Raw genomic sequence first — 19,671 nt, forward strand, 5'->3', positions numbered from 1 at the left:
GTAGAGCACTGCAGAGAAAGAAGGAAATGAAGAGGGTGGATTCAGCACTGAGTATTTAGATTCTGGGTAGCAGTGGTCTGGGTAAACTTTCTCCCATGATTGTGGTTTTCCATCCAAGCTTTTATTTGAAAACAGGCTTACTCTGTATCCTTGGACTGTAAGGATCTTCTATTCTGAAAGCAGGATCTAAAGCACGAAATATCACCTAAAAATAGACATAAGAGTAATTGGTATTTTTGCTACGATCAAAAACTGGATTTGTAAATAGCATGGAAAATAAAAAGTATAAGCAGACCTCTCCTTCCGTTGAGGGCTCAATGTCAGAGTATCGGGAATCACAAATTATATCGTCGACTCTCTTCATGGGGCCGGTGGAAATGCCCGGAAATGAGCTCTCACAGTCATAGGCAAAGTATCTGTACACACCCCAGGTTTTTCCAAAGTCGGACGACCGTTCTATCAGCATAGCAGCTGGACGGAATGTCTAAAGACAGAGTGGAAGAGACTCACTGCATGCTTTTACTGGTTATCTATATTTTTTTTAATCCCAGAGGAAAATATCACTCAACTGTGTGCCACAAACCCTGACTGCATGTGGTTGGTATTTCACCGTGGCTGGATTTCAAATACTTCAAGCTGTTCCATGGAGCCTCTTCTTGCAGGAAAGTGTCTCGCCTCTAAATATTGCACTTTCTCCCACCCTATTAGAGACTAGTGAGCTGTTTCTCTTTAGAAGCTGATTATAAACAGGCCCTAGTGCAGACAAGTTTTGGCGCACTGAGCCACCATGCCCATGACGTGACAGCTGAGGTCGACTGCTTGTTCCTTCACGCCGTCATTTAATCATTCAGTAGATGTGTAAGGACAGCTACTCAGTACCAGACAATGGTCTAAGTGCTGTAACTCGTCTAATAAGGTCCAGGAACGGGTAAAAAACATTTACAAGAATATCCATCACACTTTATAGTAGAGTCACAAGGCAGTGTGCTTTGGAAAAACAAGGGGAAGCAATTACTAACTCAAGAAACTGGAGAACCCCGAAATTCTAGCTACACACCCCAAAGCAACTGAAAGCAGGGACTCAGATGACTCTCATACATAAACATTCAGAGCAGCATTATTCATAATCACCAACAAGTGGAAATCACTCAAGTGTCCATTAACGGATAATGGATATACAAAAGGTGATACACATAAGCAAGGACTATTATTATTCGGCAATAAATAGAACTGAAATTCAGATACTTCCTATTACATGGATGAACTCTGGAAACATTACTAGGTGTGGTCACTCACCTAGAGCTAGACATCCTGGACTGTGAAGTCATGTGGGTCTTAGGAAACATTACTCTGAACAAAGCTAGTGGAGGTGATGGAATTCCAGCTAAGCTATTTAAAATCTTAAAAGATGATGCTGTTAAAGTGCTGCATGCAATATGCCAGCAAATTTGGAAAACTCAGCAATGGCCACAGGACTGGAAAAGGTCAGTTTTCATTCCAATCTCAAGGAAAGGCAATACCAAAGAAAGTTCAAATTATGGTACAACTGTGTTCATTTCACATGTTAGCAACATGATGCTCAAAATCCTCCAAGCTAGGCTTCAGCAGTATGTGAAGAGAGAAATTTCAGATGTACAAGCTAGATTTAGAAAAGATATAGGAACCAGGATCAAACTGCCAATATCTGATCATAGAGAAAGCAAGGGAATTCCAGAAAAACATCTACTTCTGCTTCATTAACTATGCTAAAGCCTTTGATTTTATCAAACTGCCAATATCTGATCATAGAGAAAGCAAGGGAATTCCAGAAAAACATCTACTTCTGCTTCATTAACTATGCTAGTCTTTGATTTTGTAGATCACAATTGTGGAAAATTCTTCAAAAGATGGGAATACCCCACCACCTTACCTGTCTCCTGAGAAATCTGTATGCAGATCAAGAAGCAACAGTTAGAACTGAACATGGTAAAATGGACTGGTTCAAAATTAGAAAAGGAGTACGTCAAGGCTGTATATTGTCACCCTGCTTATTTAACTTATATGCAGAGTACGTCAAGCCAAATGCCAGGCTGAATGACTCACAAGCTGGAATTAAAATTGCTGGGAGAAATATCAACAACCTCAGATATGCAGATTGTACCACTCCAGTGGCAGAAAGGGAAGAGGAACTAAAGAGCTTCTTGATGGGGTTGAAAGAGGAGAGTAAAAAGCTGGCTTAAAACTCAACATTCAAAAAACTAAGATCATGGCATTAGGTCCCATCATTTCATGGCAAATAAATGGGGGAAAAGTGGAAACCGTGACAGATTTTATTGCTCTGGCTCCAAAAATCACTGGCTCCAGATGGTATGTGCAGCCACAAAATTAAAAGACGTTTGCTCCTTGGAAGAAAAGCTATGACAAATCTAGAAAGCATGTTAAAAAGCAGAGACATCACTTTGCCAACAAAGGTCCATCTAGTCAAAGCTACGGTTTTTCCAGTGTTCATGTATGGATGTGAGAGTTAGACTATAAAAAAGGCTAAGCACCAAAGAATTGGTGCTTTCAAACTGTGCTACAGGAGAAGACTCTTGAGAGTCCCTTGGACAGCAAGGAGATCAAACCAGTCAATCCTAAAGGAAATCAAACTTGCATATTCACTGGAAGCACTGATGCTAAAGCTCCAGTACTTTGGCCACCTGATAAGAACAGCCAACTCAGGGGAAAAGACCCTAATGTTGGGAAAGATTGATGGCAAGAGGAGAAGGGGGCAACAGAGGATAGATGGTTGCATGGCATCACCAACTCTATGGACATGAGCTTGAGCAAACTCTGGGAAATAGTGGAGGACAGGGAAGCCTGGAGTGCTGCAGTCCATGGGGTCACAAAAAGTTGGACATAGCCGGTGAACAATAACAAGGGTCTTTAAAAGGGTAATCATGGCAAATAGATGGGGAAACAGTGAAAACAGTGACAGACTTTATTTTCTTGGGCTCCAAAATTACTGCAGATGGTGATTGCAGCCATGAAATTAAAAGACACTTGCACCTTGGAGGAAAAGCTATGATCAACCTAGATAGTGTATTAAAAAGCAGAGATACTACTTTGCCAACAAAGGTCCATCTAGTCAAAGCTATGGTTTTTCCAGTAGTCATGTATAAGGATGTGAGAGTTGGACTATAAAGAAAGCTGAGCACCAAAGAATTTATGCTTTTGAACTGTGGTGTTGGAGCAGACTCTTGAGAGTCCCTTGGACTGCAAGGAGATCCAACCAGTCCATTCTAAAGGAAATCATTCCTGAATATTCATTGGAAGGACTGATGCTGAAGCTGAAACTCCAATACTTTGGCACCTGATGTGAAGAACTGACTCATTTGAAAAGACCCTGACGCTGGGAAAGATTGAAGGCATGAGGAGAAGGGGATGACAGAGGATGAGATGGTTGGAAGGCATCACCTACTCAATGGACATGAATTTGAGTAAACTCTGGGAGTTGGTAATGGACCTGACATGCTGCAGTCCATGGGGTCACAAAGAGTTGGACATGACTGAGCAACTGAACTGAACTGAAAGTAAAATGAGGTCATTGGAGTGGGCCCTAATCCCATATGACTGATGTCTTTAAAGAAGAAGATATTAGGACACAGATAGGCACAGAGGTAAAGACACAGGGAGAAGACAGTCATGTACAAAGCCAAGGAGAGACAGAGGCCACAGAAGAAACCAGCTCTACTGACACCTTCATCTCAGACTACATGCTTCCAGAACCCTGAGAAAATACATTTCTGTTGTTTAAGTCACCCAGTCTGTGCAGTTTGCAATGGCAGTCCTAGCACACTAACACACCTTCACAACACATTTGTCTGACAGATGAGGAAATGAAGGCTCAGAGAGATCACCTAACTCGCCAGCTATTGGCAGAGAGACTTCAACCCCAGGCTGAATGAAGATCTTTTCTGCCTCTCTGGTTACTGGTGTAAAAGCAGCCTGAAAAATGGATGTCAGGAGGAGGAAAAGGACAAGAATTCTGGAAATAAGCAGGACAGAGATTTAGGAGGTTGTGGTGAACAGGGACAACTGGAAATATGAGATGAAACAAAATAAACACTGAAAATAAGCAAATGCTTCAACAGTGATGAATGAAAAGCAAGCTGACTCAGCAAACAGAATCTGAACAAAGACACTTCTGAATTCCAACCTGTGCTTGACTTATAGAGAACAAACTCATTACCGGTGGGGAGCAGGGGAGGGGCAATGTAGAGTTGGGGACTGGGAGCAACAAACTATTGGGTGTTACATAGGTTACGGGGAATATAGCCAATATTTTGTAATAACTGTTACTGGAGAGTGATCTTTAAAAATTATATAAAAATGAAAATTTTTTCAGAGAGATCAAATGTTGCAGGCCAAGATGACCAAGAACTTGAACAGGATCATAAAAAAATAAAAAAATAAAAATAAATAAATAAATAAATAAAATCTGGGTGACAACTAAAGTGAAAAGTAGCACATGCCCAGATCTCCTTGCACCTTCCTTAATAATCTTGACAATCTTTCTCACTGGTAAAAGGAGACAAGGATAAGGAAATGAAAAGTCATATTTTGATAGATTCTTTGACTTATACATTTACTAGTTGTTCAAGCTTAATTTATTTTTTATATATTCAGAAATACAAGGAAATGATACTTTATATTAAACCCAAGAGAGTATTAGGCTAAGAATTTTAAAATAAGGGGGAAAAAGCCCCAATAACTAACTGAACCACGGCAAACCCTCCCACGGGACACAGCTCCTTGGTGGTGACACCTGGAGAGAGACCAGCCTGGTGTCTCTATGTCACAAGGGAGCCTTACAGTCGTCCTGGCTGTGCTTCCTCATTCCTTCCCTCTGGAACCTTCCAAGTCCCAAAAGGCCAATTTCCTGTGAGGTTAGGAAGCTGCTGGAAACCAGGACAATGCATTTTACCTACAGAAGGGAAGTCTTTCTGTGCTGTTTGCTGAGTCATTGACCTTCTCAGGCCTCACACTACTGCAAAGCTGTCTCTGAATTTATACTAAATAAAAAAGCTGTGAGCTTGGAAACATCTGGCAATGTACAAAAACAGACTGTCGATATGCTAACTAGATTATGCAAGCCTAAGAAAGTCCAATCCACTTAGTAAGCATCTATCTCCCTGAAAATATTCTCATATAATCCAGCAGTCCCAAGCCTGGGCATGTATCCAGACTATAATTCAAAAAGATGTTCACACCAGCACTATTTATAATAAGCAAGACATGGAGACAACCTAAATGTTAGTCTACAGATGAATGGATAAAGAAGATGTGGTACATATATATAATGGAATACTGCTTAGCCATAAAAAGAATGAAATAATGCCATTTGTAGCAACACAGATGGACCTAGACATTATCATACTAAGTGAAACAGAGAAAGACAAATACTATATGATATCACTTACACAGTAAGTCCCCTACATACGAACCTTCAAGTTCTGAATTTTCAAAATGTGAACATGTTACTACCCAGACATCACTGGATCGTTTTTCCTCAAGAGAGTAGACAGAATTGGATCCAGCAAGGAACCAGAGCCTGTGCCATCAGCCTCAGGCGTGGGTGAAATTCCAGCTTGCCTTCCGTCTCCTTTGTTGATGATCCTTTAGCTCTCCCATCTCCCACCTCCTTTCCCTCCTCCAGTTGGTAACGCTTCTTGCTGTTCCCTTGATGCTGGCCCCTAGATGTCAACTATTGTACTGTACTATTATACTTTCCAAAGTATTGTAAGATTAAAAACTTTTATTTTTTGTGTTGGCTTGCTTTTTATGTATCACTTGTGTGAGAAGTATGATAAACCAATTATAGGACAGTACTATACAGCTGATTGTGTTAGTTAGGTACCTAGGCTAACTCTGTTGGTCTTACGAATAAACTGGACCTACAAACTCTCAAAACAGAACTTGTTGGTACATAGGTGACTTACTGGATGGAATTTAAAATATGACACAAATGAACGTACCTATGAAATGGACTCACAGATATAGAGAACAGACTTTTGGATGCCAAGGGGAAGGGCAAGCGGGGGAGGGATAAATTGGGACTTTGGGATTAGCAGATGTAGTTATGATATGGGCTTCCCTGGTGGCTCAGGCAGTAAAGAATCTGCCTGCAATGCAGGAGACTCAGGTTTGATCCCTGGGTTGGGAAGATCCCCTGGAGAAGGGAATGGCAACCCACTCCAGTATCCTTGCCTGGAGAATCCCATGGACAGAGAAGCCTGGCAGTCTATAGGCCATGAGGTCACAAAGAGTCAGACACAACTGAGTGACTAACACTTTCACTGTCACACTTCCTGGTGGCTTAGAAAGTAAAGAATCTGCCTGCAGTGCAGAAGACCCAGGTTTGATCCCTGGGTCAGGAAGGTGCCAGGGGAAAAGGGAAATGCTACCCAAATAAATAAGGTCCTATTATATAGCACTGGGAACTATATTCAATAATCTGTAATAAACCATAATGGAAAAGAATATGAAAAAGAATGTATATATATATATGTATATACATATACAAATGTATATGTGTCATTTGTTGTATAGCACAACACTGTAAATCAACTATAGCTGAATAAAATAAATTTTAAAAAGGAATAAACACACTCTTCATCCTCACCCCCTTCCTGTCCTCACCACTCTTAATGGTATCAGCAGCCTCCACGTTCCCCAGCTTGGACATCTCAGGAATCTTTGATTCATCCCTTTCCTAACCCTGCCTTCAGATGTTCTGCTTCTAATATTTCTCCAGTTCATGGTTCAACCTTTGACTCCCTCAGCAAACAGAGGCTCCTCCTCTGGGCAATGACTCTCAAAGTCAGCAGTCGCAGAGGGTAGCAGAATATGGTGGCAAGGGGCGATGTGTGAGTAGAAAAAGCTCTCCACGTCAGACTGATAGGACACCAGTTGCAGGAGGTGGCTCCCACCTAGTTGAGAACCACAGCCCTGCCTAAGTCAGCTCCCCCTTACCGCGGACCTTGAGAGCCTCCTGCCTCTATGCCTTCTCTTCTCTATGCCCCAGGCCCTCCTTTGCTTTTCCTCTTGGCTCCCTCATTTCCTGAAACACAGGTCTCATTTCCTGTCCATGGCTCCCCATCTCCTACAAAGTTCACACTCCTCAGGAAGGAAGCAAGGTCCTTCTGGCTACAGTCTTACTTCCTGTTGCTCCCCTCACTAGCCCAAGTGTAGACATTCAAGGCATGTCTACATAGTACGTGCTGAACAAACTCTGTCCAAACTGTCCCACCACTGGGGATTTGCTCTCATCCTGTTTCCTCTGTCAAGAAGGCCTTTTCTTCTACCTCTTCCTCCTAAAATCCTGCTGACTCTTCCTGACCCAGGTCAAGCGCAATCACAGTCGTCTCCTTGTAAAGCTTTCTCCTTTATTCCAGGCTAAAATGAATCTCCCCATCCTCCATGCTGATGGACATTGCCTGAACTTCTGCTATAGCAGTGAGCACATCTTGCCTTGTATCAAGTTATCTGCAAGTACACCTTCTTCCCTTGGGCTCCCCAGGTGGCACCAGTGGTAAAGAACCCACCTGCCAATTCAGGAAAAACGGGTTCAATCCCTGGGTTGGGAAGATTCCCCTGAAAGAGGGCATAGCAACCCATTCCAGCATTCTTGCCTGGAAAATTCCATGGACAGAGGAGCCTGGTAGGCTATAGTCCATGGGGTTGCAAACAGTCGGACACAACTGAGCAACTGAACAACAAGATGCAGGTCACATCTGAGGGTGAGTCTTAATTCTAGCTGCCAAGTTGAGCTCATGGCCAATGAAGGGACAAAGTGGTTTAGGGGAAGTCCTCCCCCACCTCATAGAAGCAGGTGACACAGTATAAACCTTCACCCTACCCTTTCCCCAAGCAGCAAGGGTGGGTTCCTGGGGAGAAGCAAGGGGATGAACCCAGGCCTGGGGACAGGTAGCCCAGCATCTCTCCTAGTCACATCTCCTAGACCTCAATGCCTACTCCTGACCCTAGGCCTCCCAGGCTCACGTAGAGGACACAAGTTAAGACTTTAGTGGTTACCTGCCCACATGGTAAATCAAATATATCCTGGGCACCTTTTCTAAAACTTGCAAGGGTACAGACAAGGCCCCCATGCCCAATAGAAAACGACTCAAAAGTGATTTTAATCTGAGAAGCAATAAGTAAATTATGGGTTTTGTGTGCACCAACATGTACTTTAAGCCATATGAAGCCTGTCATTTCCAGGCAGCTGCTTAAGAAGAAACAAAGAGACTTTGTACAGAGCCATTCCTTAGTCCTGGAGTCATTTTACATCTCTCAAAAGAAAAAGGATGGGAAAAAAATCCACACTGAAGAAAGCAGGCACATTTCTTAAAGAACTGTAAAACCGTTCCCACCAATTTTGCAAAACCTTGAAAACTAAAGATAACACACTTCCTTCCCAGTTACCAAAGTCAGCATTAAAACATCAACCCAAGGGAGGAGGGATTTACTCTCCAGATGTTTTACCGTGGTTTGGGAGTGAGTCAAAGCTGTCTCTCTCCATGGGGAAATTAACAGATATCTAATTAAAAGTTTACAGTCAAATCATAGAACAGTGGCTCTCTCCACTTATTGCCACAAAGATAGAGTATCTATTAAGTGTAGTTATCCATGCCCATGTTTAAAAGCTGCTCAATTATCCTAATTTATAGCAACAATAATGTCTAGGTTCCCATTTAGACCAACTCACAACAGCCATCCATTCTGAAAGGGGGAATTACACAATGCTCTCATTTGTGAGAAAGGGAGGGATTCCTTACCTTGAAGGTCATGATGAGATGAGTGAAATGAAATTCTGCTTCCAAATCCAGTTGGATAGTGACATTCTCCACGCCTATAGGATAATTTTTAAAAAGATAAACAGAAATAGTAATGTAAACAAGAACATCTGTGAGCAATTGACTCTATTCTCTTCAGCTATCTTTATGCTCCTCATAGAAATTCTCTCTGCAGTCCACCTTAATCTGAAGATAAGATAATAACAATAACCCCCTGGCTTGATAGAGGTGATAAAGCACATTTCAGAATGACTCTTCAGCTGGTCACAAATCATTCTGGAGTTCAACGTATTGAATGTGCTCCCTGGAACAAGACATCTGGCGGAATGCCTTTAGTTGCTGTCAAGAAAGACATCCTTGGCTTAGTAAAAACTGAAAAGCCTTTCCAACTCTCTAAGCCAAGGGACTCTCAAAGGGGAAAAGAGAGGGGGCATTTCCTGTGCACCGTAGGGGTTCAGCTCTGCAATCTGAGGCACAGGGACACAATCCAGTCAAAACACAAATATTCCTTTTTGTTTCTATGCAGCAGCAAAGAAAACAGGAGTCCACCATGAATGTGAGTTACACTCCACTTTAGAAAAACCTATTCCTGATGGAGAAGCCCTTGGGTGCATTGCCACAATGGAGAAACAATCCCAAAGAGACAAAGAACGGGTCAAATAAATAAACTGCCCCAGAACAAATACTAACAGCTTCCCTTTCAGGGGAAAGCCTGAACAAACACATCAGCCTTTGCACTATGCCCTGGGGGTCAAGCCATCCCACGTTAAAAGGCTAAAAAGGCCACTGGAATTCCAGGGATGGACAGCACCCCCTCCACAATCCCCTGGGCCCTCGAGCCTGCCTGTTTGGTGAAGGAGACCTTTCCACGTTTCCTGTGCTCCAGAGAGCTTTTGGGGGTTCAGCTTCCGGAGCAAGAGAAGTCTTAAATGCAGAAAGACAGGAATGTGTCAGAATGAATCATGTCACAGGCTGGTGTATTTTCAGGAAATCAGTAAGACTTTTGAAATAAACTCTCCCACTGGAAAACTGCCAAGTCAATTGGGGGTGGGGGTGGGGGAGGGAGGGAAAGTAGTCACTGGAACGGATATGAGTTAGTTGGAATGTTAAAGAAAAACAGTATCGTCATGCTAACTAACCTTATCTAACTTCTGAAAAAGAACCATATTACAAACCTTATCTAACTTCTGAAAAAGAGCCATATTACAAACCGACTCTCGAGGTTTCTTTCTGAGCAACATGTTAGCTAAGCAACTATCTGTCTCTCCCTTCCCAAGCTTTTAAGTACCTGCACTATTTGTTTAAAATGAAGAGATAACGAAATAATGTAAAGTCAGAGCAAGACTAGGACCAGTTCTGTAACATAAGAATGTATCTGCCAATGTGGGCTTGAAAAGCACATTCCATTTGAGATACCTAACCTGATAAAGTGCTACAGGTTTTTTTTTTAAAATATGGGAAGAAAAATCCATGGAGAAAAGAGCCAAAATCATTCTTCTGTGGTGTATTTGATTTCTGTCAGGGAATAAAGTATCATCAGGGCTAGGTTAAAAGCAGCTGCACATTCCAAGTCATTTGGAGTCTGAGCACTGATAATTTAATGCATCATGTAAAGCTCAACTTGGATAAAACACACAGAAAATAGATAAAAATCACATTCATCAAGAAACTCTTCAATTGTGAACTATCAGACAGCAGAGAGATGATAGGAGACAGTAACAATCCTTCTGACTTTCTGAAGACTAAGTTCCATCCATCTAATCCTATCTAATCTCTTATAACAGTGACAGAGCCCTCAAGCCCCTTGGTTTGAAAATTCCTTCTTTTGGGCCTTTGTCCTCTCTTGTCCCACAAACTCAGAATTGTGGAAACTGATTAACACCTGACGTAACCAAGAAAAACCCTCCTCGAGAACTACAGAGCTTGATGAACTATTTTACTGTCTATGAACTTGATACTGATGTTGAGGCACCCTTCTGTCTTTTTTTGGCCGCACCACACTGCACCCAGTTAGCAGGGATGTTAGTTCCTCGACTAGGGACTGAACCCCATGCCATCAGCAGTGAAACCATGGAGTCCTAACCACTGGACTGCTGGGGAATTCCCAAGGCATCCTTCTAATTGTCTTTCAGTCTCACTGGAAGAATGTGGACAGTCAGCTAGGTCCCACATTTGTAATCAGATCTATGCTATTTCACAAGTCCCCTGTGACTCAAGTGCAGATTTACAGAAACTTCTCTTTTACCCTGAACTCTCAACTGAGATACCCTCCTATAAGAATTAACAAGGCTCTAACTGATAAATTGCTTTCTGACATCTAGTCTATCTCAATCAAGTTGATAACCAATGGAGTCCCAAAAGTTAGCAATGAATAATCAACCTTCCCTAGAAATCAACAGTCTTTTAGAAAGCATGTATAATTTCATAATCAATTAGAAATAAGTCTACAAAGAGACTTCCTCCTGGGAATTCTCTAGCGGTCCAGTGATTAGGACTCCATGCTTCCGCTGCAGGGGGCCCAGGTTTGATCCCTGGTTGAGAACTAGGATCTTGAAAGCCTTGTGGTGCAAAAAACATTTCCTCTTTACAGACTGATAAATAACTGCAAAGCACCCCAAAGCTTCCTGGGCATAGCGCACATAATAAAGGGATCTAGCAGTGCCCAGGCTTCCTCTGGCCAAGATTAGATTCACTTCTTTGAGTCCTTTCTAATAAATGCTTTTTTAAAAAAGATACAAAGGTAACTTATGATTAACAGCAAACACATTAACTCTACTATTAGTCCCCAAATTTTAGCACTTGACTTGGAAACAAATGCAAAACTAAGTTGAGCTTAGTTGCACCACAATAGTAACATCATATTGGATGAATTTATTAAATCCCAACCCAAATGGCAAAGAAAGGAAAAAGGGTTGGATTCACACACTCACTAGAAAAGTTGACTTAGGGTCATTATCCATGTTGAGTGTCTGAGAAATTATGTCTAGTGTGTATTCATAGTACTATTGCTAAATTTTCTCTAGACGGAAGGAAGGTGGCTGATTTCGCCCTTTCTTTTAGGATTGATCAAAATGAAAGATGGCTGTTTTGTGGAAGGATGAGGGCCTGCGTGGGGCAAGACCTTCCCATGCCCTCCCCAGACTGCCCCCGCACACTGCCACACTCCCCAAGGGCTCCTCAAGATGAAGACTACAACATCCTCCTCTGGTTTTGCATGCAAGACTTCTTTCTTATAGGAAGTGCATACTTCAAGAAGAAGGATCAGATTTTACCAAGAGAATTCAGTGCTCTGGGCAGTAAATCTGTCGAAGGCCATAATTCCAGGATAGAGAAACCAATCGTAATTACAAACACCCAGGAGCCTGTAAACACTTTCCAGGTAACTAATCACACTCCATGGAAGTTTTTCCCACACCACACATACCATTTTCGGACTGCCACCAGATCTTAAGGCGGTTTGGAGCAAATGTCGTGACCACATTTTCAATGAGATGACTGTCAGGGTTGAGGGTTTCATGATAAGGATCTTGTGAATTGCATATGAAGCATTTTTTGTCCTCCTGAAAGCAAAGATAGTATCACGAGTCTGGGAAGCAATCACACACTCACATGCACAGCAAAAATCAAGCCCACAATACAAAAATCAAACCTACTTTCTTCAAGAAAAATGAATGTGCCAAAATTACTTAAATGACCTAGCACATGTCTTTCATTTTTTAACTTAACAGAGTATGATATACTCCTGAAATTTTCCTCTTCTCTTGCAAATTCAAGGTCAAAAGTAAAAGAAGGCATTGTTTCCACAAGCTATTAATTTAATGAAAATGAAATTTCTAGGCTTAAGCCTTAATCTCAATGAATAGCTGGGAAAGCTTACTCTTGAGGAAAAATGCAGAGGAGGTTTTAGAGAATTTTTGCTGACATAAAGCAAACTGAAAATAAAAGGAGAACAATTCGACTGGCCTGATTTTCCAAAACCTATATAAGGCAGAAACCAAGTATTAGTCAGATATATTTAAGAAGTTTTGGGAACTACAGATCAAGACTTCTTACTTTCTCTCCTGCCCGGACAGTGAATTCATGGTAGTAGCGTGCAGGCTAGCTCAGACTGCTCAGAATACTCAGGGAAGGGACACCAGGCTGTCCTGTCAAGTGGGGAGCACTGAAAACTGGGACCAAGTCAAAGAATGTCAAGGACCTGAACTGAAAAATCTACCACTACTTTCAGTTTTAGAGCAGCTTTGAACTTTTGGCTTAACACTTTCCTTCTACCAAAAATGTGAGTCACAGCCAAAAGAGCCTACTTTGCACTCCATCATGGTGAATTGTAAACAGCAGCATCACTTAATGGTTCCCTTTTCCACATGAGGCTGGGCTCTCTACCCAAGTTTTTATGCAATGCTTATTAAGTCTGAAAATGATGCCGAGGCAGAAATCTGTTGAGACCCCACATACATCTTACAAACATTTAACACATTATCCACCTATGGATTTTTGCAGAAAGTAATGCCTGTGGTTGGCAATTTGTTATGTAAGTGAATACTGAAACACTCCGGTCAATAATGTTTGGGTAATGAAGGATGGATTAATATGTCTCTGGTCCTCCGGTCATTAAGTCGTTAAGCAAAGGTGATATCCTTGTAAGGACAGTATCAACCAACAATACTACATTTGTATGTATTTAGCTAGCTATTAGTTATCACCTTTCTCCCAAAGGGATTTTAAGACTGGCAAGATACACTAACTAGAAAACAGAAACCAGAAGTCAGGAAAGCAGGGTAACCCAGGACACAATACTTCTGATTCCTGCCTCAAGTTTTATAACTGCTCAGTGTTTGAAAGAATCACATGCCCAGTTCCTATCTTTAGGCTCTGAATCTGACGCATAGCATCCACCCATGTGTGCTCAGTCGTGTCTGACTCTTTGCAACCCCATGGACTATAGTCTGCCAGGTTTCTCTGTCCATGGGATTTTCCAGGCAAGAATACTGGCATGAGTTGCCATTTCCTCCTCCAGGGGATCTTCCCGACCCAGGGATCGAATCCGAGTCTCTGGCACTGCAGAAGGATTCTTTACCACTGAGCCACTGGGAAGCCCTGATATCTGAAGAGCACCCCACAATTTCGTGGCTAATCATATAAACTAGAGAGTTGGCTCTACTTGCTTTTAGACAAGCAGTCCAATTCTCATTCTGGTCAAAGCCATTTTCAGGATCTGGTGATTCATTTACAGGATGTCCTGACCTTGGAGGTAAATGTTAGCATAATATTTTAGGTGAAATTTACATGCTAATGTTAGAAAAGGTAACATCAACTGCCTCTGGTGACTTGTAGTCAAGGAAACTAATACCAGAGAACAATTACCAGAACTTTAAAAAAGTGTAATTATAGCCTCCCTTCTAATCAGGAGGAAGCAGTCTAGACGTCTCTGTATAAACCTGGAAGCAAATAAGTGGAATCCACTTTACCACATTCCTTTGGTTTAATTTATCAGGTTTTCAGAATGGGCTCTTTTTCTGTTTTTTAAAAGCGACTCCATTTGAAGGCATCTGCACGAAAACCACACAATATTCTGTCCCACTCTTGAATGGCAGATCTACATGTAGGGGGAGTGACCAAATTTAGAGCAATTGACTTGGAACTTGCTTTGTACAGGAGAAAAAACTCTTATGTTTGCTTTAGAGGCCAGAGATGTCAGTCTCTTAAAAAAAAATCAAGGAAATGGATTCTGATTCTGGGTAGTTTATGCTTTGTACCTTTTTTCAAAATTAACCTTATTAAAAACGTGACCTTTGAAATCTAAGATCTGGATCCACTTTTAGAAACAGAAAACACTCCGAAATTTCACTTTGGTCCTCCTCTATCAGGGTACCATGGCAACCAGGGCATTTTCAAAAAGCAAGCATCTGATCCTGATATCTAATGGAGGTGGATGGGAGCAGCACCAAATGAGGAGAAGAAAACATTGGAGTGCTTTTCTCCATGATTGGAGTGACCTTGCAAGGTATTTCTTAGGGCTGGAATACCCTTTATCCAAGTGAAAGACTTGGGGAAAACCTAAGATCACCACTCACTATATAAAAAAGGAAAGGATAAACCACCTTTTACACACATTTTCCAAAGGGGAAAGATTGAAAAACAAAACAAACAAAAACAAAAAAACATGGGCTTTTGGAGACCCTGGGTCAGGGCTTGGGACAGGGGCCCCCAGATCTGCCTGCAGCTCTGCCTTTCTATACAGTGGCGGCAGGAAATGTTTGGCGGATGCAACTGTGCAAACTGACATGAAGCAAAAGGGTGAGCTACCGGCCTAATCCCGGGACTCCCTGGCTGCCGAGCTTCCTATCTGGATAGCTGGCAGGATACGGGGTCCCCTAGGCCTTCCCCTTCGGTGGGGACTGCAAGAGGTGTGCGCGGAGCCATCTCTCTGCCCTCACCTGGAGGTGGCTGACGATACAGTAAGGCTCGGGTTTGTGCAGCCCGCAGGTCGAGGTCACCGAGAGCTTCTGCGCTCGGCCGATGAGAAGGTCGCCTGTGGCCGGGTAGCAGCTGCCTTCCGCGCAGCCGTAGCTGAAATCGGGTTCTTGAGCGCTCACTCCGACTCCGCACAGGGCTGTGGAAGGGGCAGGCGGACAGCGTAGGGCACGAGCAGGGAGCCGACCCAGGCGAAGAGAATAAGCAGGGGGCGGGGACAGAGTAGATTTTGGGGGGGGGGGGGGGAGCCAGATACACAGGAAAGAGACACAATGGAGTGAGGCCGGGAAGGCAGAACGTGGAGAGGATGATTCAGAAAGAAACAGACACAGGTTTGTCCAGCAACTGAGAGCATCACTCCTGGAAGCCCACCTACCGTCGCGCCCACCCTGATCAGCCCTGGGAAGCAGCTCCGGTCACTTCGAGGTTCCTGGACCCGGGCGCAGGGAGGCAGGTGGCCAAACGCCGCACACCCGCTTGTATGTGAACTCGATTGCACACGGTAGCCTGTGCATCCTTGGGTGACAGTGCATGTGTGTGCGCGGAAATTTGTAAGCGTGGGGACGCGTGAGCGTGTGTATGTGTATCCACACACTCGGAGGTCGCCTACGCTTCGTCGGGGACCGGGGGGTGGGGGTGGGGGGGTTCATGGGGTTCGCGGGGAACACCACTGTCCCGAACAAGGGGCAAGTGGTCAATCCCTGAGGATTTGGACTGGCTTCAGCGATTCGTCATTCCAGGGAAGCTCCCGATCTAGCTGTTTCTGGCGCCATCCGGGGGCAAACAGCGATGGTTAATTAAAGCCACATGGCCCCAATTTGTTCCCAGGATGACGCGTGCACTCAGCTCAGCCACTCTCCCGGATGGGCTTCTGAGGAGCCCTCCGCGGCTAGCCCACTACTCCATGAAGCCTGACCCCAGATATGGAGAGACCCACCGAAAAAGGGCCGGAGATGCAAAGCCCAGAGCGGGAGCTGCGGGAGCACCCGGAGCTCTGGGCACAAACACCCCAGGATGCGGTCCCCGGCCACCACCGAGGGCGCTGGCGTTTAATCCCAACGCAGATTTCTATCAAGTCCCTCTCCCGACAGGCTTCCCCCAAAGCTGAGTCCAACGGTTTGGTTTATTCTTCCTGCAAGTCCAAGCCCACCCCTTCCGCCACCCCCGCAGCCCCGTTTCCCCCGAATTACCTAAGAAACTGAACGCGAACACCTGGAGCCGCCCCATGTCCAGTCCCTGCAGCCCAGGGGACACGGCCACCGAGCCGCCGGCTGTTTCTCCCAGTCTTCTTTTCTAGAGAGGTGGAGAGAAAAAAGGCAAATATTCAGAGAAGAGGGGGCCCTCGCATTTCCTGCCGCTCCCACGGAAGCGAAGGGTGGGAGGGTGGGGAGGGAAAAATCGCGCCGCCACTGTGTCCTGCTCACCCGGCGGGACGAGCGCTCTCTCGGCGCCTGGCAGCCCCGAGCCCAAAGAAGGGAATTAGAAAGTTTCACCCTGGGAGGAACCAAGGGAGGCGCCTCTGCTCATGCGCACATGGGGAGTCTGGGCGGAGGGGGCCGGGCGGCCCCTGCTTGGCGGGGAGGGGGTGAGGTTCAGGTCCCACCCTCCCTCCGCGCCTCCTTTGTTTTAAGGCTGCATCTGCGGATGCGATGGGGTAGTAGCTCTTCCAGTTCCGTGCGGGGCTGCCGGGCGGCCGCCGGGCGCGTGTCCTGAGAGGTGCGCTGGGGTGCGGGAGGCGTTCGGGCGGGTCTGGGAGGTAGGTGTTCAGATCGCCTGGCGGGCGAGGGGGCTGGTCGGGACCTACCGCTCGCTCCTACATTTACATTTATAAGGAGTGAGTCACGAAGAGGTGCCCAAGGCTGTAAACTCTAGCGCTAGGCGAAGGCTGGTTAACCCTTTAGAAAGAGGGTCACCTGGCAGGTTTGTTTTCGAGAAAGCGGGGAAGCCCCCTGTGCTGCTCAGCCCGGACTGGGCGCGACCTCGGATGTCTTCATTCCCAGGAAGCAAAGTGCTCTTCGCTCCGCTGCCTTTGCGCACCAACTCAGGACCTGCCTGGGGGCCTGCCACCCAGGTGGCCACAGCATTGAATTACCCATCTAATTGTTTTTTTAAATCGACTTTTAAATCCAAATCCAGACGTAAGGTGCGAATTCAGGTGACTTCTCTTACAACGGTATAGGTTAGTTTATTGACACTTTTCTCCATCTCACCGTGAAAGGAAGTCTCTCCAAAGACGCACTTAACAATCTCCAAAAAAGCACAATTTCGCAAATTCTCGGAAGGAATAACATGGCGTACAAATGGTGGGGGTGGCAGAGGGGGTCCGATGTCGGGTCTCTAGCAGCCCTGAGTGTGACCTGCGTGGTTAAGTAAGGCGGAAATACACGCTTACCCAGCTCCTGGGAGTTGGGGAGCGAACAGGAGCCGGTGGTGTCATTTTGCCCCCCCGCCCACACCCCCCACTTCGGTAAACTAGCCCAGTTCTGCTGCCTTAGCAAAGGCTGGAATCAAAGCTTCAGCTTTCTTTAGTCCTCTGAGCAAAAGTGCCCCCTGAAATGAGGGGAGTATGGTAGTTGTTAGTCCAGTCAGGAGATTTTACTTTCTAATTAATCACCCCAGCAGAAGAGTTTAAGTGGCCAGTTGGTCAGCTTTTAACTTGGTTGAAATGAAATAGAGCCCCGGGAAGTTTAATCATTAGACCGTAGAGTAAGTTGCTTTGTGAGTTTATCTACATCCTTTTCCACTGAGGGAGGTGGGGAGCCTTAGGTTGTGGTGATACATTAATTATTCACCAAATCAGCACTTTGCCCTGCTTGTAGCCTCTGGAGATTTCTGCCTCTACCTGATGCTCAGGATCCCTGATGCTTTCTGGGCAGCCCCGAGGACCCAGAAAGCTGGTGCTCTTGTGAGGGTCTAATATTGTGATGGAGGGTCTTCAGAACTTAAAAAGATTCACAGGTAAATGCCTGCTCCCTTTGTGGAACTTTGCATACCCTGGGCCAAAGTTGCTTATTAGTTTTTCATCGGTAGATACTGCAGGCATCTCTGGTTCTGCCTCTCCTGGGAGCCCTCCTTGTTACTAGGTGGTTCTGTCTGTCTCTGGTCAGCATCCTCTGCTAGAGGGCAGACACCTTCAACACTCCTCTAAAGCCCCCTGTGCTCCTTACTACTTCACTTTCAGTAGGAAACTTACCTTTACTCAAAAAAATAGATTTGTTGGGGTTTTGTTTGTTTTTCATGCATATATTCTGAGCACTCAATCTATGAATGTGTCTGTCTTCATTCTCACTTTTATCTTTTGTGCTCCTGCCCTGGAAAGTGTGTCCTCCTCTCACTTCCTGAGAGCAATGCTCTTTCACACACCAACCTGCTCAAGTCCCCCATTTTAAAGGCAAAAACAAAACAAAACAAAGCCAAGAAGCTTTATTCTGCACACCCTCTACTCCGTTCCTGCATTTGACTTCATAGCCCAAGTTCTTGAAAGGATGGTCTGCACTCTGTTTTCCCCTGGCTTCTCCTCTATCTCACTGGAAAGCAGCTCCCGTCTCCACCCTCTAATTGCCAAATGCAATGGATGTTCTCTGTATTTGATTACTCTGTGGCATGTGATCCTCATGATTCCTCCCTTCTTGAGACCTTTCCTTGGCTTCCAGGACACCATTCTCTCTTAAAAAGTCCCCCAGGACTTCAGTTCCCCACTCTTCCATTTCTCTCTGCCTTCTCTGATCCCTTATGCATTATGCTTCTTTTCCAGCTGATTTCCTCTCTACCCACTATAATCCACATCCCTGGGCTCTACCACCTTGGACTTGCTATTCCCCACGTCGATAACTCTAGCATATACCTTGCTTGGAATTTACACCCAGTTTCTAACAACCTACTGAATATCACTGCTTTGATGACCATAGACGCATGGGCTACAAAACCAAACTCATCACTCCACCCATCTCTTCTGTTTCCAGTTGCAGTTGCTTGTACCTTGATTTCCCCCCTTAGCTCGTACAGAGCTCATACAGAATCATACAGAAACTAAGATTCGTAGACCCAATACAAAATGAAAATGAGCATGTTGGGCCCCTTGTTTACAAATTCAGCGATTTCATTATGATGCCAATAGAGCACTGAACCAATCCTGGGATCTTTCTGAAGAGTAGGCCTTGCGAGGCTACACAGATAATAAATACCCTTGAAGCCAGCTCAGTCTGGGAATCACACTGGACATTTCCGCCTTCATCTCTTACCATCACTTGGGCCATTATTTCTACTTACTAGAAATTAACCGTCATGGCCCCATGGCTCCAAGCTCATCGTCTTGCCTTAGCCGTCTCTCTTCTACTTTGACCTGAAAATCCACTTGGCTGGTGTTCCAACTGACAAACTC

At 44.6% G+C, this 19,671-nt stretch overlaps 1 protein-coding gene across 1 annotated transcript in view; it reads right to left on the reverse strand.

Annotated features, from left to right (window-relative positions):
• Positions 1-16,858, reverse strand: part of LAMB1 (laminin subunit beta 1) — a 74,426-nt gene extending 57,568 nt beyond the window's left edge. The window contains exons 1-7 of the mRNA XM_065939916.1: positions 16,715-16,858; positions 16,481-16,583; positions 15,254-15,429; positions 12,241-12,376; positions 8,799-8,872; positions 296-484; positions 142-205 (exon numbers count right to left, since the gene is read on the reverse strand). Coding sequence (XP_065795988.1) covers positions 142-205; positions 296-484; positions 8,799-8,872; positions 12,241-12,376; positions 15,254-15,429; positions 16,481-16,517 — 676 coding nt within the window. The 5' untranslated portion in view covers positions 16,518-16,583; positions 16,715-16,858. The remainder of the gene's footprint in view (positions 1-141; positions 206-295; positions 485-8,798; positions 8,873-12,240; positions 12,377-15,253; positions 15,430-16,480; positions 16,584-16,714) is intronic.
• Between the last annotated feature and the right edge of the window lie 2,813 nt (positions 16,859-19,671).

This window comes from Muntiacus reevesi, chromosome 6, assembly GCF_963930625.1.
Source record: "Muntiacus reevesi chromosome 6, mMunRee1.1, whole genome shotgun sequence".
Classification (NCBI taxonomy): Eukaryota; Metazoa; Chordata; class Mammalia; order Artiodactyla; family Cervidae; genus Muntiacus; species Muntiacus reevesi.